Below are 23,404 nucleotides of genomic sequence, written 5' to 3' on the forward strand. Positions count from 1 at the left end.
TTGGAATTTCCTTACAGATATTTAAAAATAAGGTCTGAGATTTGTTCTTTTAGTTATAAAGAGGAGCTCTATTGATATGATGGTATGGCGCTTGCCTAGGGGAAGCAGTCGGTATTCCTGTGATTAGGTTTCAGTTTTGTTTTGTGTGTGTGAGAGCCTGTGCCCCTGGGCTGTGCCCATGTTCATGGGTACTTCTTAGCTTGCTTTTTGTGTACATCTGGGATTATGGAGTAAATTTCTGGAAGTGGAATTGCAGGCTTGAAGTCTATACAAAATTGAGGCTTCTAGTAATAAGTGGTTGTGCCATTATTGTGTGTTAACCACAGCCTTACCAACTGTGACTATTCTTTTAACTAAAATGAAACAAGCACAAGATCTGCATTTTTAAACAGATTTATTTTATTTTTCCTAAGTTATTTTGTATTAACACTAGAATATGACTTAATAATTTTGCTACTTATCAGTGATAGTTAATAAGGCAGAGGAATGTTAAAAAGTGGAACTTTTCAGTTTGCTACATTAATGTAGTAGAGCTTCATCTATAAACTTCCTTTTTACCCTTTGTCCAGTTTTATTAATGAAGGTTTTATCAAGTGCATAAACTAAAGTAAAATGGCCTGCATATTTATCTTGATACTGGAACTGTTTAAATTCCTCTGAACGCTGTTTTGAATGTTTGGTTAAAAATTAAATTCCCGAACCACCTGGGGCTATTGCCATTGTTGTGCATAGTTTTGAACACCCTTTCTAGTTCTTTCATGATGACTGATTTGTTCAGGTTTTATGCCTCTACTTTTCATACTATTTATTATTTATTAAAAATTACTTCATCAGCCCAGCTGGTGTGGCTCATTGATTGAATGAGGAGGTTTTGATTCCAGATCAGGGCACATGCCCAGTTGAGTCCCTTCCTCTCTGAAATCAATAAAAACATTTTTAAAAATTACTTCATCAGTTTTGTGCCTTGGTCTTTATTCTTTGTTATGCACTCTTTTGTTACTTTTATTCCTTTTCTAGCTTTATAGGTTACATGTTGCAAATACTGCATATTTATTTTTTTAATAAGTTGGTAAGTTTGTTTAATACTAAATACTTCTGCATGGAGTTACAATTTTGTGTAGGTATTCCTCACCTACCAAGCAATTCTAGGACACTCACTGGTTGAGTGTCCTAAATCCAACTTAATTCTGAAATTGTTTACCTGGAGATAGCATAGATTCAACAAATAATGGGCTCAGTTCCACAAGACTGTCCCCCTCTCCTAACCCCTTTAGACACCAGTCGCAAGTCAGATTTGTCATTTGTGTTTCTGAACAACACATTTAAATTACCCACTCATTGCGTTAGATTAATTTGCTAGACTGGCTCAAAAAATTCAAAGAAGCATTTTATGTACTAGATTACAGTCTATAATAATAAAAGCATAATATGCTAATTAGACCAGATGTCCTTCCAGACATCTGTCTTTCTGGCTGCCACAGCAGTGGGCAGGAGAGCCAAGGCAGAGACAGAGGCAGCGGGGGCCAAAGCCCTTGCACAGATTTTGTGCATTGGGCCTCTAGTTTATTATAAAAGGACCAGTGGCCCTGTGCACGAAATTTGTGCACGGTGGGGGGTGTCCCTCAGCCCAGCCTGCACCCTCTCCAATCTGGGACATCCCTCTCACAATCCTGGACCACTGGCTCCTAACCGCTCGCCTGCCTGATTGCCCCTAACCCAGTGGTCGGCAAACCGCAGCTCGTGAGGCACATGCGGCTCTTTGGTCCCTTGAGTGTGGCTCTTCCACAAAATATCAACTTCTGCACATGGGCCACAAAGTTTCGATCGCGCTATATGTGTGCGCCCACATGTGGTATTTTGTGGAAGAGCCACACTCAAGGGGCCAAAGAGCCGCATGTGGTTCGCGAGCCGCAGTTTGCCAACCACTGCCCTAACTGCTTTTTCCAGCCAGCCTGATCCCCCCCTAACTGCTCCCCTGCCAGCCTGATTGATGCCTAACTGCTCCCTTCTGGCCCAATCACTCCCAACTGCCCTCCCCTGCCGGCCCGATCGCCCACAACTGCCCTCCCCTGCCGGCCTGATCACACACAACTGCCCTCTCCTGCAGGCCCGATCGCCCACAACTGCCCTCCCTAGCCGCAACCCGCCTTCTCCGCTGGGACCCGTCTCCTCTGCGCAAGGCGGTGGAGATGCCGGGACTGGCCTCCTCTGCGCCCTGTGGAGCCGCGGGACCCCCAGGCCTCACCGCACGGAGCAACCACCGGGCCCGCCTCTGCTGTGCGCGTGACCATCTTGTGGCAACGTTGCGCGTGAGGGCCACTAGGCTTTTATTAGTATAGATATAACTCAGGAACAGCCAGATGGAAGAGATGCATAGCAAGGTATGGTGAAGGGGCATGGAGCTTCCATACCCTTTCAGAGCATGCCACTCGCCGATATCTCCACTTTTTCACCAACCCAGAAGTTCTTCAAACCCTTTGGGATTTTTATGGAGATTTCACACAGGCATGATTAGCCAATTTCACTTTCTCAAGAGAATGGGAACAGGGCTGAAAATTCCAAGTTTCTAATAATGACTTGTTTTCTTATGACCAGTCCTCATCCAGACCTATCCACAAGCCCACTAATTGTCATCTCAAATGGAACAAAAGACACTCCAATCACCCAAGAAATTATAAGCATTTAAGTGATATCATCATTGTGCTAACATCATAGAGTGCGCTTACACAAACCTAGGTGGTATAGCCTGCTACACAGCTAGGCTATATGTTATAGCCTGTTGTTCCTAGGCTACAACTCTACACGGCATGTAACTGTACCAAGTATTGTAGGCAGTTGTAAACCAATAGTAGTAAATATTTGTATATCTAAACATATCTTAAATATAGAAAAGGTACAGAAAAATGATAAAAAAGATAAAAAATTATATACCTATCTGAGGTGCTTACCGCGAGTGGAGCTTGTGGAACTGGAAGTTGCTCTGCATAAGTGAGTGAGTGATGTATATACTTCACACTACTGTAGACTTTATAAACATATGTGAAAATGAGGGAGTTATGTTTGGTGATCTTGAGAAAAAGTGAGTCTGTAACTTTTATGAAGACACTTTGGATATTTGGTTACCTTAAAGTCATCATGATGAACAGTTATCTTGAAATACAAAGAATGCCTTAAGTTTTTTTTTAGTATTTTCCTGGTTTGAAGTCTGAAAAGGATAAAGTTTTCCTCTGTATTGTATGATGTTATATAAGAAAAAATTCTAAGATATCTTTTTAAAGCATTAATAAATAAAAACGTAGCATTCCCCTAAAACACATCCAACTATTTTAAGATCTTACTACAGTATAAATGTTTAAACTCAAATGTCTGCCTTGGCAGTTACCTAAGCATGAGGATGGGGGCCGGAGGGCGGGAGGGGGGGCGGGCGGGGGGCAGCGGTGGTGGTGGTGGTGGTGGTGTATACATTAGTAAGCACAATTGGAGAACATAATTTATTTGGCCCTAGTATTCAGATTGCGGGAATCTGGCCTCTTTATGTTTCCTGCACAAGCTGAAGAGTCTCATTAGAAACAATATACTATTAAAGTTTTGGGGGGAAATTCTGAGATTTTGCATTCAAATTGATAATTTCTATAAATTCTCAAATGGTTTCTCTCTAAGGCAATGCTATTTTAAATGTTTTCCTTCCAAAAATAGTTTAATTAACATTTGCTAATTAATTCACTGGGGTTGTAGCATATCATATTTACATAACTGTGTAAGCATGTCAAAAGAAAAAAATTATTTAAATAATGGTAAGGATTTTATTCAATTATTCTCAAATGAACATATGCCCTGGAGTAATTGCTCTTGCAAGAAAGTACAATACAGTACGTTATGAGTTCAGGGCTTTTAACTCTAATATTTACCTTGCTACATGCAAATGCTCCTTAATTCTAGCTGGCTGAAAAGCAAGTTAAATATATTCTTACCTCAATGTTATCTCAAAAACCAGTAACTGATCACACACAACTGCCCTCCCCTGCCGGCCCAATGGCAACATCCATGGAAAACATGGAAAGCATCCACAGATTTCTCCTAAAATACCTTTTGTTTTACATTATTTGCTTATCTCATCAAGAGTATTTTTCTAACTAAAGAGAGGCAGAGTTCTAGCCGTCTGTCCATTCTTACTCTTTGAACAAAATGTCTACTATTCAGAATTAGACACTAGGTAAATAGTAGTAGAATTTGTTTTTATGTAATGGAGGCTTATAGTGATATTATTTTCAATATTTCTGTAGTCATCATCAGAGAGTAGTGTTAAACACTTTTATTTTAATTGACCAAAAATTCCTGTCACAAAGTAATACTGCCCTCTGCTAGGATTTCAGGTTTTTGTCCCCCTCACTTCCACTCAAGCTATTGAAGAAAATAATGTTTATTTGTATGTTTTTAATTTTAATTTCTATTCACTGATTTTAAAAGAGTTTTTAAGTTGTCTGTTAGTAAATTTAATCTTCTCTCATGTAAATTGTTTTTGGCAAACTGTTTGGAAAGTTGTATATTTTTATATCTCCACTAATAAAAGAGAAACATGCAAATTGATGTCACTCTGCTACACCCACAAGCCACCCCCACCAGCCAATCAGGAGCAAGTATGCAAATTAAACCAACCAAGATGGTGGCGGCCATGGAATTGGAGAAAGCAGGAGGCTTGGGTTGCCCCCAGCGATGGAGGAAGCCAAGCTTCCCGCCCACCCTGGCCAGACCTCACCACTCAAGGCTACAAAGTTTCAATTATAGAAGATAAATAAATCCCAGATACCTGCTTCCTTCCGCTCAAGGAGGCGCTGGGAAAAAAAAAAAAAGGAGGGGCTGGGAGCTTGGGTTGCTGGGGGCCATGGCCAGCCTGCAAACAGCCATCAGCCCCTCACCCAGGCTGGCTACACACCCCCAGTGGGGACCCTCACCCCATGGGGGCATGGCTGGCCTTCAAACAACCACAGGCCCCTCGCCCTGGGTGCCCCACACCCCAAGGGAACCCCCACCCTGATCCAGGACACCCTTCAGGGCAAACCAGCTGGCCCCCACCTGTGCACCAAGCCTCTATCTATACTAATAAAAGGGTAATATGCTAATTAGACTTGGAGACCTTCCAGGAGACCTTATGGACGTTCTTCTGTATAAAGCCATAGTGGCGGGGCCGAGGTAGAGGTGGTTAGAGGCCAAAAGGGGAGGGCAGCTGTGGGTGATCAGGTTGGTTGGGGGCGGGGCTGTTGGGGGTAAGCAGACCAGCAGAAGGGGCCAGTTGGGGGCAATCAGGCCATCAGTGGGGGTCAGTTGGAGGTGATCAGGACAGTGGAGGGTGGGGGGAAGTTTGAGTGAGCAGGCCAGAAGGGGGGCACCTGGGGGCGAGCAGGCCAGTGGGAAGGGAAGATGACGGTGAGCAGACCAGCAGGGGGGACAGTTGGGGGTGAGAAGGCTGGCAGGGGAGGCAGTTGGGGGCAAGCACATGGCATGGGGGGCAGTTGGGGGTGATCAGGTTGGCAGGCAGAGTGGTTAGGGGCAATCAGGCATGCAGGCAGCTGAGCAGTTAGGAGCCAGCAGTCCCGGATTGCGGGAGGAATGTCCGACTGCCGGTTTAGGCCCAATCCCTGTAAACCGGCAGTAGGACATCCTTCGAGGGGTCCCAGATTGGAGAGGCTGCAGGCTGGGCTGAGGAACACCCCCTCCCCCATGCATGAATTTCGTGCACCGGGCCACTAGTTTTTAAATAATGGACATAAAACCCATTCATACTCTTTATAGAAATGTCTGTCAATAGATTAAATAGTTCTCTTTATAAGTGTTACATGTAAGTTGTTAGAAATAAAGTCAGTGGTGGTCGGTTTTCAAGGCAAGGCATTTAACCCTTAATGGAAAATTACTGGGAGATTGCTTGCATAGTGGCTTGTGGACTTGACAAAATTCATGCACCTGGAAAGACCTCAGGGCAAACAGGATATTGGGGAGTGACCAACTGACAAAGGAACTTAAACTGGGACGGGAAAAGAAAGAATACCCTATAAGGAAATAATGAAACTTTGCCGGGAGCCGGTCCATCCTTGCTGCTTGACACAGTCGCTGCAGGGAAGAAACATCTGCACAGCATATGTTTCAAGGGATCTGGCGTATATGGCATACTGTTCTTAATATGTTTGCTCACCTTCTTGGTGCTATGTGTTTTAACCAAGGTCGACTCTCTGAGAAAGGTGGTTTCCCCAGGTAGGGATTTTCCCCTGAAGTTAGGGAGGGAATAAAACCCCTTCACTAAGTGCCAGGCGGGTAGTTAATCACTTTAACTACGAACAATCACGCTTAAGCTACGTAATCTTTACTCCCTGGAATGGAGATAAGAAACGCCCTAACCTTTGGAATAGAAATTGATAGGATTAAAATCAACTGGTATAAATACAGATGTAACAAGACAACAGAACACAGAACCTAGAGACAGGATTTGGCTGGAGATCCTAGACAGAACCTAGGGACAGAACCTAGAGACAGGACTTGGTTGGAGATCCTGGACAGAACTTGGCTGGAGATCCTGACCAAAACTTGGCTGGAGATCCTTGCTAGGCTGCTGATCAACTGAACGCTGTCTCCTTGTCATTCCATCTTTGCCGACTCCGTCCACACCTTTGGGGACCCCTGGACCTGCTGGGGTTGGACCCTAGCAAAACTTAGGTGACATCTGGGAAGATTGTACACCCGTAGTACTCAGCCAAAGAGGAACCAGGGGAGGGACCTGTGCACTATGGAATAAAATGCTCTTGTAACTGCTTTAGGTGTGCCTTCCCACCAGATATCTGATCTTGCAAGACCGACATTAAATGCCTTGCTTTTGCTGTACTTAGTGTCTCCATGTCCATTTTAAAAAATTTTTTGGACTGGTGAGTATATTTCTAACATTTTTTGGACTGGTGAGTATATTTCTTTCTTACATTTGTCTTAAAGTTCTACATAAGCGATTTTTTTAAATACATTTTATTGATTTTTTTTACAGAGAGGAAGGGAGAGGGATAGAGAGTTAGAAACATCGATGAGAGAGAAACATTTATCAGCTGCCTCCTGCACACTGCCCACTGGGTATGTGCCTGCAACCAAGGTACATGCCCTTGACCGGAATCGAACTCGGGACCCTTGAGTCCACAGGCCGACAATCTATCCATTGAGCCAAACTGGTCAGGGCGGGATTTTCTTTTTTTTATTTTATGTTTATTTGCTAAGCAGAATGCTTTTGACAGGCAACTACTGTTCATTACAGGAAAGATCTGCAATTTATTGAGACACCTGCATTTTACTTTTATTTAAAACACTGAAACAATACCTTTAAGTTTAGCAAATCACCTGGATTTATAAGTAAAAGTTTTGAAATATTCTCTTTACCTGAGAGGGTTATTTTGTACCAACTTTCTTGGAGTCCTTTGATATGCAGGGTAGGAAAAACTATTGTATCTTTGACCTACTTGAACAACTTTGAAACTAATAGGACTGAGGCTTCCATCTAATTTTCCATTCTCCTTAAATTGTCACTTCACTGACCCCATTTACTTGGGATATAAGTATACTTCTATAGGGCTTGGGTAAGGTGTTCACTGAAGTTAGTTTGCATTAACCGAAAACAAACTAATAAAACTAGCCAAAGATGCAAAGCTTCATTCGAAAGGCAGGTCATTTCATGGTACTTAATAAGATTTTAATAAAACTTGAAAAAATTGTATTCTGCCTAATCTAAAAGTATATTTTTATTATTTAGCTGAAGTACTTGGTTCTTTTTCTCAGTTAAACCCACTAATTCCATTTATTTATTTATTTTTGCTTTAAAGTAGTAATAGGAAAAACAATAAGATATGTATAAATATATATTTGTGTGGGTATATGTGTACTAATATGCATGTCTATGTATGTATGAGTATGGCAAGTTGTTCCTGCTTTTTTTAACTGACAAATAAATACTATGGAGAAGTTTGAAGAGGATCCATTTTGGTAAAAAAAAAAAATATGTGTGCACACTCATAACAATAGTGATATTGCTTCCATTCAATTTTTCTGAATTTAACCAAATAAAAGTGAGAATTGCTGAACTTTGAATATTGAGATGATCTAATGTTTTAAAAAGTCCCTTTTCTGTACTGCATATTTTAATTTTAAACAGTATTTTCTCCCAGTTATTAATAATGAAGAAATTAGTACTCTTATGCATTCACTAGTTACATTGTATAATTATTTTTACGTTATTAAGATTTATATTTACCACCTGTTCTATAACTATAAATTTTATAGTTGTTTAGTTTTAATTATTTAATGGATTCATAGCTCACCACCAACCACCATACCGTGTGTGTGTGTGTGTGTGTGTGTGTGTGTGTGTGCTCTAAATGGCTGGATTTCATGATTGGGTTCCCTCTCCAAAACTTCATTTTCTGTATTTACTGAATCTAGTCTAGTTTAAAGAGGTTGTTATCTTTATATGTGAATGAAATCTTTACTACTTATGACTCTTTAAACTTTCTCTCAGAACTTTGAAAATATTATTCCATTGTCTTTCAACATTTATTTTTTTTACCATGTAGGTTTTAGTCTGCCTGGAGGCCTGATGAATTCTTTCTTTAGGTTTAAAATGAAACAGCTGAATTATGATTGTTTGAGTTTGCTTCTCTCCTTATTTGACATTTTTTGAGAATTTCTGGGCTTTTGACAGTGGGATTAAAATTGGAAGCTTTGCAGAACTCTTCTAGATTTTTCTAGCCTTTTATTTTTTGTGGTAATGTTTCACTTTTTCTTTAATTTTACTATGACATTTTTCAGAGATTTATTTTGGCAAAATATACATTACAAAATTTATCATACACATAACATAAAATTTACAATTTTAAATGTACATACAGGTCAGTGATATTAAATACATTCCTTACTATTGTGCTGTCATCATCACCATTCATCTCTAGAACACTGTTCAACTTTTAAAATTAAAACTCTATACCCATAAAAAATAATTCATCATGCTACCCTGCCCGTCAACCCCTGGCTATCAAGATTCTGCTTTTTGTCTAGATTTTTAACTATTCTGATTATTTCATGTAAATGGAATTATACAGTATTTGTCTTTTAGTGACTGGTTTAATTTTCATACATTTGGTCATAAATTTAAAATGTGTTGCCAGATTTTTCAGACATGCTAAAACTGGCATTAACAATAGCAACTTTGAAACAAGTAGGGAGAATAATCCAAATCACTGCAAAATTATAAGCCAAGAAATGGAGGATTGCTAATATGTAAATTGTCCGATCGGTGGAACGACCAGTCGCTGTTACACGCACTGACCACTAGGGGGCAGATGCTCAACGCAGGAGCTGCCCCCTGGTGGTCAATGCGCTCCCACAGGCAACGCTAAGGATGTCCAACTGCTGGATGTCTGATGGGGAGCTGGCCTAAACTGTCAGTCGGACAACATCCCTCGGGGCTCCCGGACTGCAAGAGGGCATAGGCCAGGCTGAGGGACACCGCCCCCCCCCCCCATTGTTCACCAATTTTGTGCACTGGGCCTCTAGTTCGTTTTATAAATAACTAAAAGTACAGATTTTGACTAGTAATTTTAATCATTAGAACTATTTCTCTTTTCCTCTAAGTTCTTAATTGAAGCTAGTATAAATAAAATATAAAATGAGCTAGCTTAATTCTAGAAAGGAGATTATATTCATTAATCTTTTAAAAATGTTAATAATGAGCTATTGTGAGTAATGGCCCACCTTTCCGAATTTCAAATGACAGACTTGCAAACAGAAGAATGACAAAAATGAGACTTTTAATGCACTCTTGAGAGCAGGCATCCATTGATGTGTATGTGCGCGCGTGCGCACACACACACACACACACACACACACACACAGCAGGGAACATAGCCTATTTATTTAGTCCCTCTTCCAGTTCCTCATTGGCTGAGTAGTATGAGGTCACCTGTTTCCTCATATTTCACCTAGGTCTTGCCGTCTCCCATTGGGCCATTAAAAAAAATTGGGCTGTGACCTTTCTAGCTACCTCCATCTTCCCTGTCTAGCTGAGGCCAAGGGGGGTTTCCCACCATAATGCTGCCCCATATGCACAGTTCTTTGTTCCTACATCCTATTCTTTCCTCCCTATATACTGCTTGCCCTTGGGAAATTCAGCGAATTCCATCAGAAGCTGACCATGCTGGAGATGGATCACAGAGGTCCATTTCTTACATTATCAATCTTCCTAATATATAAAAAGCCATGAACAAAACAACTGGATGGATGACCGAACGGCAGGCTGCATGGGGTGACAAGGCCAGGAAGGGGGTTAGTGAAGGATGGCCAATCGACTGAACACCAGGCTGCATGGGGCGACCAGGCCAGCATGGAGGTTAGTGAGGGACGATGAAATGACTGAACAGCAGGCTGCATGGGACGACCAGGTTGTCAGGGGGGTTAGTGAGGGATAACCATATGACTGAACAGCAGGCTGTGTGGGGTGACCAGGCCGGCAGTGGAGGCAGCTGGGGGCGACCAGGCCAGTGAGGGGGTGGCAGTTGGGGGCGACCAGGCCGGCAGGGGGCAGTTGAGGGCGACCAAGCCGGCAGGAGGGGCAGTTGGGTGTGACCAGGTTGGCAGGAGGGGCAGTAAGGGGTGACCAGGCGGTGTGGGGCAGTTAGGGGCAACCAGGCTGGCAGAGGCAGGCAGTTGGGGGAAACCAGGTCAATGAGGGGGGGCAGTTAGGGGTGATCAGGCTGGCGGGGGGGAGGGGCGCAGTAAGGGGCAACCAGGCCCGTGGAAGGGGCAGTTAGGGGTGACCAGATTGGTGGGGGGAAAAGTTGGGGGCAACTAGGCCGGCAGGGATGGCAGTTGGGGGAGATCAAGCCGGTGGGGGGGGCAGTTAGGGGTGACCAGGATGGCGGGGGGGAATGTTGGGAGTGACCAGGCCAGCAGGCAGGTGAGCAGTTAGGAGCCAGCAGTTCTGGATTGTGAGAGGGATGTCCGGGCCTAAACTGTCAGTCATACATCCCCCGAGGGGTCCTGGATTGGAGAGGGTGCAGGCTGGGCTGAGGGAACCCCCTGTGCACGAATTTCATGCACTGGGCCTTTAGTGTATTATAAACAGGTAGACATAATCAGGAATCATCAGATGTGTAGCTATGTAAGGTCTGCAACTTGATTTAAAAATTATTCATAAAAAATTTGTGTACTTTAATCTTGTGACTTCTAAAATTTCTTAAACAAATTATATTTTAACCATTTTGAAATTCTGTTGCTATGATACTACCAAGATAATACTGCATATATTTTACTTGAATTAGAAAATAAATTACTCTGTTTCTATAATTTATTGTTCTTTTATGCTTGACAGTGTTTTTTAGGGTGATGGTATATAGTTATTTGAAAATTTAAAATTTACTAAGCAGTTGATTTAAGCTAACCTGTCTCTTTTTTGGCAGCTTAGTTTACCTCTGCACATCCTCACTGCCGAGCACTTATTCATTTGTCAAATATTGTTTTGAAGACCAACTCTCTGCTAACATTTACTAGTTGATTTGGATACAATTATAACATAATTTCTGAGCCCTTTTTTAAGGAGCCTTGGTCTAGTGCAGAGGTTCTCAACCGGTGGGTAGTGATCCCTTTAGGGGTTTTCACAGGGGTCGCCTAAATACATCCTGCATATCAGATATTTACATTACAATTCATAACAGTATCAAAATTACAGTTATGAAGTAGCAACGAAAATAATTTTATGGTTGGGGGTCACCACAACATGAGGAACTGTATTAAAGGGTCATGGCATTAGGAAGGTTGAGAACCAGTGGTCTAGTGGAACAAACAGACAAGTTAAGACCGAGTTAGTTGCATTACCCTATGCTAATTAAGTTGTGTGAAAGAAAGAGGAAAATCGCATATATCATGAAAGCACTTTAGGAACACTAAACCCTCACACATTTGCCAGAGTTGGGGTGTCACAGAAAGTATTCCCAAGAAAATAAGGTCTCACTTTAAGATCTGAGGTTGGAGTGAGGAAGGGTAGAGAGAATGGTTGATTGTTCCAGGAACAATATTAAGAGAAGGAGCTAGTTCAGTAAGCTGGGAAACTAGTCATTCCTTTTAAATGATGTTAGGGAGTTTGGAATTTAGAATTTGGGGGGTTGGGAAAGGGTTTTTATGAGAAAGTGTTATCATAAATGGGTTAAGACTTGGAGACCAGTAAGAAGCTGTAGATATCCGGGCAAGAAATAATGGTGATCTGAAAGTGGGATAGAGACAACTAGTAACCGAAGTGGTTTGAGTTGAAATTTTTGAGACAATAGCATAGACCAATTGTTACTTGAAAGGCTGAGATTAATTATTAGGTTGAATCATTCTAACAAAACAATTTAGAGAGAAGGACCTACTGGAAACTGATAATACAGCAATTGTAGAACTAAAGCAGTAATATCAGGGTGAATCATTCCTTAAACTTACCCATTTCACTGCTCCTTGCAATAGTATGAATACGTAATAGTAGGTTCTACCAAAATTTTAGTCACTTTGGTTTATATTTGATACCAAAATGAGAAATCACTTAGTCCTGCATAGACATTCATCGCCTCTTACACTTTATGTCTAGTTCTACTATTTTAGAATAGTAAGTAAAATTATAGTATAGAAAGCACAATAGGAAGTAGAAGGAGTCCCAAGATCCATTGGTATAATTTGAAGAAAAATTCAACCAAACTTACTCTACTAATCTATTTGCAGATAATAAAGATTTGGTTGGACCACTAATCACTATTTTGGTCATTAAGTAGTTTTTAAAAGCCATAAAATTAGAATTCTCTTCTTAAATTTTTAATTTTGACATCATTATAGACTCACAGAAGTACAGGGAGTCCAGTAAATCCTTTATCCAGCTTCTCTTAAGGGTGACAGCTTATGTAACTCTAGTATAATATTTCAAAGCAGGAAATTTACATTGGTATACCACTCACTGGTAATAGACTAAAGACCTTATTCAACTTTATCAGTTTTCACCTGAACTCATTTTTGTGTCTGTGTCTCTGTGCTATGATCCCATGTATAGATTTGTGTGACTACTACCACAATAAAGATAAAGAACTGTCCCATTATAAGAAAACCCCTCCTGTCATACCCACCCCTCAACCCTGTCCCTATCTCCTAGCTGCCATAATTCTGTTCTTAATTCTAAATGTTTTGTTGTTTTAAGAATGTGATATAAATGGAATCGTACAAAATGTAATTGGCCTTTTTTTTCCTTAGTAAGCATAATGCCCTTGAGAGCCATCCAAGTTACTGCACATAGCAATAGTTATTGTTTTGTTTTTTTCTCACCCATATTCTCCGGAATGTACGGATATTTCAGTTTCTATAACCCCACTGGCTTGTTGAAGGACATCTGTGTTATTTCCAGTTTTTTGAGGTATTACAAGATAACTTGTTATAGACATTAGTATTATAGACTGTTTGTTTGAACATGAGTTTTCCTTTCTCGGATAAATACCCAAGAGTACAATTGCTGTGTTGCATGGTGAATGTATGTTTCACTTTTAAGAAACTGCCAGAAGAAAACTTTGCAGGGTAGCTGTACCATTTCACATTCTCACCAGTAGTTGTATGAGAAATCCAGTTTTTCTTTATGCTCACTGACATTTAGTCTCTCTCTCTCTCTCTCTCTGTCTTTATCTTATTTTGGCTGTTGTAATAGGTGTGTATTAATATCTCATTGGGTTTTAATTTACACTTTCCTAATGGCTCATGATGTGGAACATCTATTCATATGTTTATTTGCCATACATTTATCCTCTTTGGTGAAATGTTTATGTCTTGTTCATTTTTCTAATTAAATTGTTTATTTTGAGTTTTTTTAATTAAATCTTTATTGTTCAGATTATTACAGTTGTTCCTCTTCCCCCCCACCCCCCATAGTTCCCCTCCATCCGGTTCCCACCCCACCCTCTGCCCTTACTCCCCCCCAATGTCCTCATCCATAGGTGTACGATTTTTGTCCAGTCTCTTCCCGCATCCCCCCCACCCCCAGAATAGTCAGTCCACTCCCTTTCTATGCCCCTGATTCTATTATAATCCCTCCAACAGTTTATTCTGTTCATCAGATTATTTATTCACTTGATTTTTAGATTCACTTGTTGATAGATGTGAATTTGTTGTTCACTATTTGTATCTGTACCTTTTTCTTCTTCTTCCTCTTCTTAAACGATACCTTTCAGCATTTCATATAATACTGGTTTGGTGGTGATGAACTCCTTTAGCTTTTCCTTATCTGTGAAGCTCTTTATCTGACCTTCAATTCTGAATGATAGCTTTGCTGGATAAAGTACTCTTGGTTGTAGGTTCTTGGTATTCATCACTTTGAATATTTCTTGCCACTCCCTTCTGGCCTGCAAAGTTTCTGTTGAGAAATCAGCTGACAGTCCTATGGGTACTCTCTTGTAGGTAACTGACTGTCTTTCTCTTGCTGCTTTTAAGAGTCTATCTTTGTCTTTTGCTCTTGCATTTTAATTATGATGTGTCTTGGTGTGGTCCTCTTTGGATTCCTTTTGTTTGGGGTTCTCTGCACTTCCTGGACTTGTAAGTCTATTTCTTTCACCAGGTAGGGGAAGTTTTCTGTCATTATTTTTTCAAATAGGTTTTCAGTATATTGCTCTCTCTCTTCTTCTGGCACCCCTATAATTCTGATGTTGGTACACTTGAAGTTGTCCCAGAGGCTCCTTACACTATCTTCATATTTTTGGATTCTTTTTTCTTTTTGCTTTTCCGGTTGGGTGTTTTTTGCTTCTTCGTATTTCAGATCTTTGACCAGATTCTTGCAATCCTCTAGTCTGGTGTTGGAACTCTGTATAATATTCTTTATTTCAGTCAGTGTATGCTTAATTTCTAGCTGGTTCTTTTTCACTACCTCAAGGGTCTCACTAGACTTATTGAGGATCTCATTAAATTTATCGGCGGTCACACTAGATTTCTTGAGTGTCTCACTAAGTTTATCGGCGGTTTCTAGAAAATTCTTGAAAAACCTTAAAAGTGTGGTTTTGAACTCTATATCCTGTAGTTTGCTTTCCTCCATTTCTGTCATTTGTGTCCTGTTTCTTTGTCTCCGCATTTTGGCTGCTTCCCTGTGTTGATAGAGTTGCTTTCTGTGCTAGGTGTCCTATAGAGCCCAGTGGCTCAGCCTCCCCAATTACCTGAGGTGGACACTCTTGGTGCACCCCCTTGTGGGCTTTGTGCACAGTCTTGTTGTAGTTAAGACTTGATTGTTGTAGGTATCACTTGGAGGAGTTGACCTCCAGGCCAATTGGCTGTGAGAATCAGCTGTGTCTGCAGTGGGAGAACTTCTGTGCTGGAGACACCCTTCTGGGGCAAGACTTGCTTCAGTGGGGCTTTGGTGCTCACTGAGTCTGCCCCCTGAGTGTGTCCCTTATGGATCTGAGGAGTTGTAATCTGGATGGTTCCACTCTGAGTACTGGGTACACTGGCTCTTGGATCTCTAAGGAGGTGCTAATTTAGCCTCTGCCTGAGGCTACCCAGCAGGAGCTCAGCTTTGAAGGAATACAAGCTGCTGTGGGGCCTTGGGCCAGCTGCAGTTGGTTAGGTAATTTTCAGATTGCAAAGGGCCAGGCCTTTCATATGCAAAATCTGTTGCACAGCTTGGGCAGGGCGGGGTCCCAGGGGATCAACAGGGTGGAGCAAGCAGTTATGGCTGCTCCTCAGTCCTGCCCTCAGAGGCCCTGCTTCTCAGTGTCCCGGTAATCGCTGCAAGCACCTCTGAGAGAAACTCGCCTTTGAGGTCCGACCAATGCCAGACAGTCTAGCTCAGCCGTGGGCACACTATGGCCGATCCAGCCCGTTTGAAATGAATAAAACTAAAAAAAAAAAAAAAAAAAAAAAAAAAGAGACCGTACCCTTTTATATAATGATGTTTACTTTGAATTTATATTAATTCACACAAACACTCCATCCATGCTTTTGTTCCGGCCCTCCGGTCCAGTTTAAGAACCCATTGTGGTCCTCGAGTCAAAAAGTTTGCCCACCCCTGATCTAGCCTCTCCCCATATGAGTCTGGGTCCCCAGAGACTTTCTGGAACTGGAGTTCAGAGCAGTTGGAAGCTTGAGACTCCCTCCCGATTGAAAAAGACAGTCGCGTCCTCCGTGTGCGCCTCCGTACCTCTGCACTTTACTTCCACACCGCACCTCCTCTGAGTCTCAGTGTGCTTTTCTCTTTCCTTCTAGTTGTAGAATTTCCACTCAGCCAGCCTTCCTGTGGTTCTGGGTGATGTCTGTTTTGTCTTTTAGTTGTAGTTTTTTTGTTGTTGTTTTTTTTTTAATCTTTATTGTTCAGATTATTACATTTGTTCCTCTTTTTTCCCCCCATAACTCCCCTCCTCCCAGTTCCCACCCCACCCTCCGCCCTCACTCCCCACCCACTGTCCTCTTTCCTAGGTGCTCGATTTTTGTCCAGTCTCTTCCTGCATCCCTGACACTCCTCCCCCCCACAAAGAATATTCAGTCCATTTCCTTTCTATGCCCCTGATTCTATTATAATCACCAGTTCATTCTGTTCATCAGATTATGTATTCCCTTGCTTTTTAGATTCACTTGTTGATAGATGTGTATTTGTTGTTCATAATTTATATCTGTACCTTTTTCTTCTTCCTCTTCTTAAACGATACCTTTCAGCATTTCATATAATACTGGTTTGGTGGTGATGAACTCCTTTAGCTTTTCCTTACCTGTGAAGCTCTTTATCTGACCTTCAATTCTGAATGATAGCTTTGCTGGATAAAGTACTCTTGGTTGTAGGTTCTTGGTATTCATCACTTTGAATATTTCTTGCCACTCCCTTCTGGCCTGCAAAGTTTCTGTTGAGAAATCAGCTGACAGTCGTATGGGTATTCCCTTGTAGGTAACTGACTGTCTTTCTCTTGCTGCTTTTGAGAGTCTCTCTTTGTCTTTTGCTCTTGCATTTTAATTATGATGTGTCTTGGTGTGGTCCTCTTTGGATTCCTTTTGTTTGGGGTTCTCTGCGCTTCCTGGACTTGGAAGTCTATTTCTTTCACCAAGTAGGGGAAGTTTTCTGCCATTATTTCTTCAAATAGGTTTTCAGTATATTGCTCTCTCTCTTCTTCTGGCACCCCTATAATTCCGATGTTGGTACGCTTGAAGTTGTCCCAGAGGCTCCTTACTCTATCTTTGTATTTTTGGATTCTTTTTTCTTTTTGCTTTTCCGGTTGGGTGTTTTTTGCTTCTTCGTATTTCAAAGTTTTGACTTGATTCTTGCGCTCCTCTGGTCTGCTGTTGGAACTCTGTATAATATTCTTTATTTCAGTCAGTGTATGCTTAATTTCTAGTTGGTCCTTTATCACAACATCGAGGGTCTCACTAGATTTCTTGAGTGTCTCACTAAGTTTATCGGCGGTTTCTAGAAAATTCTTGAAAAACCTTAAAAGTGTGGTTTTGAACTCTATATCCTGTAGTTTGCTTTCCTCCATTTCTGTCATTTGTGTCCTTTTTCTTTGTCCCCACATTTTTTATGCTTCCTTGTGTTGATAAAGTGGTTTTCTGTGCTAAGTGTCCTCTGGGCCCAGTGGTTCAGCCTCCCCAATTACCTGAGGAGGACACTCTTGGTGATCCCCCTTGTGGTCTTTGTGCACAGTCTTGTTGTAGTTAAGCCTTGATTGTTGTAGATAACACTGGGAGGGATTGCCCTCCAGGCCAATTGGCTGTGAGAATCAGTTGTGTCTGCAGTTGGGAGAATTTCTGTCCTGGAGCTCTAGGGAAGTGCTAATCTAGCCTCTGCCTGAGGCTATCCAGCAAACACCTCTGTGCAAGGCTTGGGCGGGCCGAGTCCCAAGGGATCAATAGGGTGGGCGGAGCGAGCAGTTATGGCTGCTCTCAGTTCTGCTTTCAGAGGCCCCGCTTCTGAGTGTCCCAGCAATTGCTGCAAGCCCCTTGGAGGGAAAGCTTCCCTCAAGTTCCAACCGATGCCAGATAGTCCCGCTTCTCCCGTATGAATCTTGGTCCCCAGTGACTCACCCGGAACTGGAGCTCAGAGCCTGAGACTCCCTCCCGATTGAAAAAGACAACCTCACTCTCAGCCGCCAGCCCTCTCCGCATGCACCTCCGCACCTTAGTATTTTACTTCCGCACCGCACCTCCTCTGAGTCTCGGTATGCTTTTCTCTTTCCTTCTAGTTGTAGAATTTCCACTCAGCCAGCCTTCCTGTGGTTCTGGGTGATGTCCGTTCCGTCTTTTAGTTGTATTTTTGAAGTGGTTGTGCGAGGCAGCAAACTCCGGTGTTTACCTATGCCGCCATCTTGGTTTCTCCTAGTTGTAGTTTGTTTTTTTTGTTGTTTCTTTTTAAAATATATTTTATTGATTTTTTACAGAGAGGAAGGGAGAGGGATAGAGAGTTAGAAACATCGATGAGAGAGAAACATCGATCAGCTGCCTCCTGCACACTCCCCACTGGGGATGTGCCCGCAACCAAGGTACATGCCCTTGACCGGAATTGAACCTTGGACCCTTGAGTCAGCAGGCCGATGCTCTATCCACTGAGCCAAACCGGTTAGGGCTCCTAGTTGTAGTTTTGAAGTGGTTGTGCGAGGCAGCAATTTCTGGTGTCTACCTATGCCGCCATCTTGGTTTCTCTCTATTTTGAGTTTTGAGTATTTTTTATATGTACATTCTTTGTTAAATACATAGCTTGTAAATATTTTCTCTAATTTGAAACTTGCCTTTTCATTTGTAAAATTAAAATTAGCTTTTAAATTATTCTTTATTAGAGAGTAGAGATTTTACTATTACTTGGAGAGACAAGATGTGTTAGAACTTCTATCTTTTGACTAAGACTTATTTACAGTCAAAATTTGCACAGGTTAGGCACTAAAAGAGTGCATGTGTTTCTTTCATGGATTATCCCCAAAAGAAGAAAAATGCCTGCTTTTAATAATGCCTTACCAGTCATATTTGATGCAAGAGGAAGGCTTAAACACCTGCCCTGCAATCTCAGACATTTTACTTAGCTTTTCTGAGTAGTGAATTTGTAATCCATAAAATAGGGCGGAGGGGTATGTTTTTTAATTCCAAAAATACTGTGAAATAGCTAATATAGCTCTAAAAAATAAGGCATATTACCAAAGCTTTCTCCCGCTTTTTAAATTATTAGTCTTCCTTATCATTTAAGGGACAGTTGTTTCAGGATTTGAACCTAGTCTTCTATAATTTCAAATGTCAACATTTAAACCCTTTTCAGAGAACCAGAGTGAGGATATTATTTCATGTTGCTAATCTTAAAGGGTTATTGTAGTAATAGTTATTTTATTGGGTTATTTTGATGATTAAATGATTTAATAAATGCAAAGCACTTGTAACAGTTCCTGTTATATACTAGCAAGTAAACACTGCTTAAGCTATTATTACCTGACTAGTAAAGTACTGCTATAGGAAATCAATGCTAAGAAAGTGAGATCTTTCAGCCTAGGTGTTTACCAATGAGTATGTTGCCCTCAAGGAGAATTTTATGTTATTTTTCAGTAGAATATACATTTTTCATTTCAGTTATAATTGCCAAAATGCTTGGAATTTTTAAATATCTTCAATTTGGGGACTCTGACAATTAAATAGACAGTTTTATTTAATATAGTTTGATTATGGATAAAGAGAAATAGAGGCATTTATGGATGTTTACAGAAGAGGCATTATATTTATCTACTCTCTAATGACTAAGACTGATCAAGAAAGCAAAGGCTTTGGGAAAGATGATTCTGTGGGATGGACGTGGGGAGAAATGGCAATAGGTTCAGCTAAGAATTGAAAGTTTGAGAAATTCGATCATTTTTTCATGTTTTAAAATATGTGTTTAATTTGATTCTATAATGGTAAATTCTTAAATACTTTAAGCCAATAGTCTTTATTATATTCATGCTTAAATATTTTTTTTTTGTTTTTAAGGACTTCAGTTTGTAGAAATGAGCAGTCGTAAATCAAAGAGTAACAATTTAATACATACAGAGTACCTTTCACAGGTTAGTATATATTTTCATTAACTTCAAATTCTATTACTTTGCAAAGGTCCTCAGAGAAATAGTTGTCTTCTTCCCATTCTAAGAGGCAGAATGCCATATGCTTCTATTTAATTTTATCCTTTTTAAGTCTTTGGGTAGTTGGGATTCTAACTTTACATGTCTTCCTAAGTGTGGTTCTTTTTTTGTGTTTTTTAAATATATTTTATTGATTTTTTACAGAGAGGAAGGGAGAGAGAGAGAGAGTTAGAAACATCGATGAGAGAGAAACATCCATCAGCTGCCTCCTGCACATCTCCCACTGGGGATGTGCCCGCAACCAAGGTAAATGCCCTTGACCAGCATCGAACCTGGGACCTTTCAGTCCCCAGGCGGACACTCTATCCACTGAGCCAAACTGGGTTCAGCCCTAAGTGTGGTTCTGATTTCAATTTAGTTTAATATTATCTTCCAAGTTGTATACTTCCTTGGCTAAATGTATTCCTGTGGTTTTTTCATTTCTTTTGAAACTGTAATAAATAAAGTAGTTTTATTTTTATTTGTTCATTGCTAATATATCTAAATGCAATTGATTTTTATATATTAATCTTATATACTGCAACTTTGCTGAACTCATTTATTAGTTCTAATAGTTTATTAGTTTATTCCCTAAGATTATCTGTATACTAGGTCATGTAATCTACAAATAGAAATAGTTTTACTCCTTCCTTTTCAAACTGGATGCCTTTCATTCCTTTTTCTTATCTAATTGCTCTGGCTAAACGTTCAGTGCAATATTGAATAAAGGTGGCAAGAGGAGACAATCTTGTTTTGTTTTTGATATTGGAGAAATGCATTCAGCCTTTAACTGTGGAACATTATATTAGCTGTAGGTTTTTGTAGATGCCCTTTATCACATCAAGGAATTTCACTTATATTCCTAGAATATTTATCATGAACATTTAAGATAGTTGCATACTGTATTTCAAATGCTAAGTATATAGCTATACATATCTCTATTAAGGAATCTAGGAGGGAATGGGCATGGTATTTCTACCCTGACATTTCTTTTTACCTGGCTTGATCATCAGAACTACATTATTTTTTAACTTAAAACTATGCCGAAACTGGTTTGGCTCAGTGGATAGAGCATCGGCCTGCGGACTGAGGGGTCCCAGGTTCGATTCCAGTCAGGGGCATGTACCTGGGTTGCGGGCACATCCCCAGTGGGAGATGTGCAGGAGGCAGCTGATGGATGTTTCTCTCTCATCGATATTTCTAACTCTATCTCTCTCCCTTCCTCTCTGTAAAAAATCAATAAACTATATTAAAAAAAAAACAAAACTAAATGGTATTGGCATCCCTTTATAAAACCTTGTTCTTATTTTTGAAGGTAAATGTTTAATTCTGTTCCAAAAAAATTTTTTTAACAAGTATAATTTACATGTCTTCATAAAGGGCACCAGTTCATGTACAGCTTCATTAATTTCTTTAAATCCTGACCCAAGGATATGTTTTTCATTAATTTGAGAGAGAGAGACAGAGAGACATCAGCATGAAAGAGAAACTTCAATCGGGTGTACGGCTCCCCTCCAAACATGTCCCAATCAGGGATTGAACCTGCCACACCAACCAGGGCCAGCTTCATTAATTTCTGTACATACATACACTTGTGTAACCTCTACCTGAGATCACTTTGGGATTTTTAAACCTCCGACTACTTACTACAGCTTCTCTTCACTTTATCCCTGTCATATTTTATACATAGTTGTTCCCTCTCTAATGGACTCTAATGAAGAAAGAAAAGGTCTGAGGTTTGTCTTTTAATTTCTAGTGATATTATCTAGGTAGAGGAATAAACATTATGATTTGTTGAGTCTCCATATATGCTCATTTAAATGTTTTACAGGTATCAGCTGTTACCTGTCCAATACCTATGCTGTGTTAGAGATAGCTGCCTTATTTAATCTGAAAAGTGTTACTGTCTCCATTTTATAAATTTTTTAAAATTAAGATTTAGAAAGGACTAACTTTAAAATGCTTTTCTGGCACCAATTTTCTTATTCTTTTCACTTCCTCTATAATGAAAAGTATTTATTATTTTATTCCCAGTGAATAATTTGCTTTGTTTATACTCTAGTGCATGTAAAGAGAACTCATGTGTCTCTTTGATACATGAAGGATCAGTCCCACACTCTCAATTTGGGAAAAATAAATAATCTTGGAGGCTTCTTTTTTCTGTTGATGGAGCCAAATCTGAAGCTTCCTAAAGTTTGTGTTCCTGGGTGTACCTCTGCATTAGCAGTAGATCCTGAAAAGAATGCCTTTAATGCCCATCTATTCTTTTTATTTTTATCTATCTTCTTCTATATAAATAAAAATGTAAATGTTTGTTTGTTCAAAATCTTAAATCTCCGAAAGTTCTTCACCAATTGCTTTGAAATTTTGACACAACGTTGCATTCGAATATGCGCGTGTTTTTATATACCTATTACTATCTGTATCTGGCCACGCGTTGCTGTGGCTCAGTCTGGTTAAATGGAAAAGAAAGAAAAGAGAAAGCCCACATTTTGACACTGATCTGCTGTTTCTCGTTGACGTCTTTCAGCCACTCTCAGCCTGTCGCGTTCATTCTGTTGAGAACGAAGCAGATCTGAAGCTGCAGAATGCGATCGCCGTGCTCGCCACCGTGCATACTCAAGTCTGGCTGCACGTTGCTCTGCTGCTTCCTCGGCACGTTTTTGAGCCATTCTTTGTCTGTTTCGCTCGTTCGCTGATGCCCGTTCTTCCTCAGTTTGATTTGCAATTACTCGTCGCACTGCTTCTGCTCCGCGAGTACGACGACCTAAGTTTGATCTTCTGCGAGGCATTATTTTGATGAACTAAAGCAGATCGATTGCACTGAGAAAGAAAGTTCTAACAAGAACATATAAAATTGCCAAACATTAAGAAAGGAAAAAACACAAACTAAAAACCATAGAAAAAACAAAAAAATAAAAAATACTAACGAAATATTTCAATTCAAACGCAGATCAATCGACACAGCTCAATTCCATCGCCAATTGCACTGAAAAATAAGACAAACAGTTAAAAAATCGAAATGAAAAACAATGAAAAAGAAAAAGAATAAACTATACTCACGAAATGAACGCTGTGGTAAACGACACAGCTCAATTCCAATGCAATGTCACACGGAATAATTAAATCAAAATGAAAATAAATCGAAATCTATGTAAATTCAATTTAACAATGCAATTGGAAACATTGAAATGGAATCGTAAAATTGGAAATTTGGAAATCGTAAATGGATCGTAAATCAGAAACATTGAAATGGAATCGTAAAATATTTAGGATAGCTTGTGTTG

At 40.3% G+C, this 23,404-nt stretch overlaps 1 protein-coding gene across 4 annotated transcripts in view; it reads left to right on the forward strand.

The window, feature by feature from the left end:
- ORC4 (origin recognition complex subunit 4) overlaps nt 1-23,404 on the forward strand; it is an 82,418-nt gene that overhangs the window by 13,088 nt on the left and 45,926 nt on the right. For 2 of the 4 annotated variants that reach the window (XM_070423051.1, XM_070423050.1), the window contains exon 2: nt 19,990-20,063. In XM_070423051.1, the coding sequence (XP_070279152.1) occupies nt 20,007-20,063 (57 nt within the window). In that variant the 5' untranslated portion in view covers nt 19,990-20,006. Of the gene's footprint in view, nt 1-19,989; nt 20,064-23,404 lie in introns of those variants that run through there. The other 2 variants (XM_070423049.1, XM_070423052.1) reach the window with 2 other exon arrangements.

This window comes from Myotis yumanensis, unplaced genomic scaffold, assembly GCF_028538775.1.
Source record: "Myotis yumanensis isolate MYYU_CA2020_CCGP unplaced genomic scaffold, mMyoYum1.0.hap1 SCAF_8, whole genome shotgun sequence".
Classification (NCBI taxonomy): Eukaryota; Metazoa; Chordata; class Mammalia; order Chiroptera; family Vespertilionidae; genus Myotis; species Myotis yumanensis.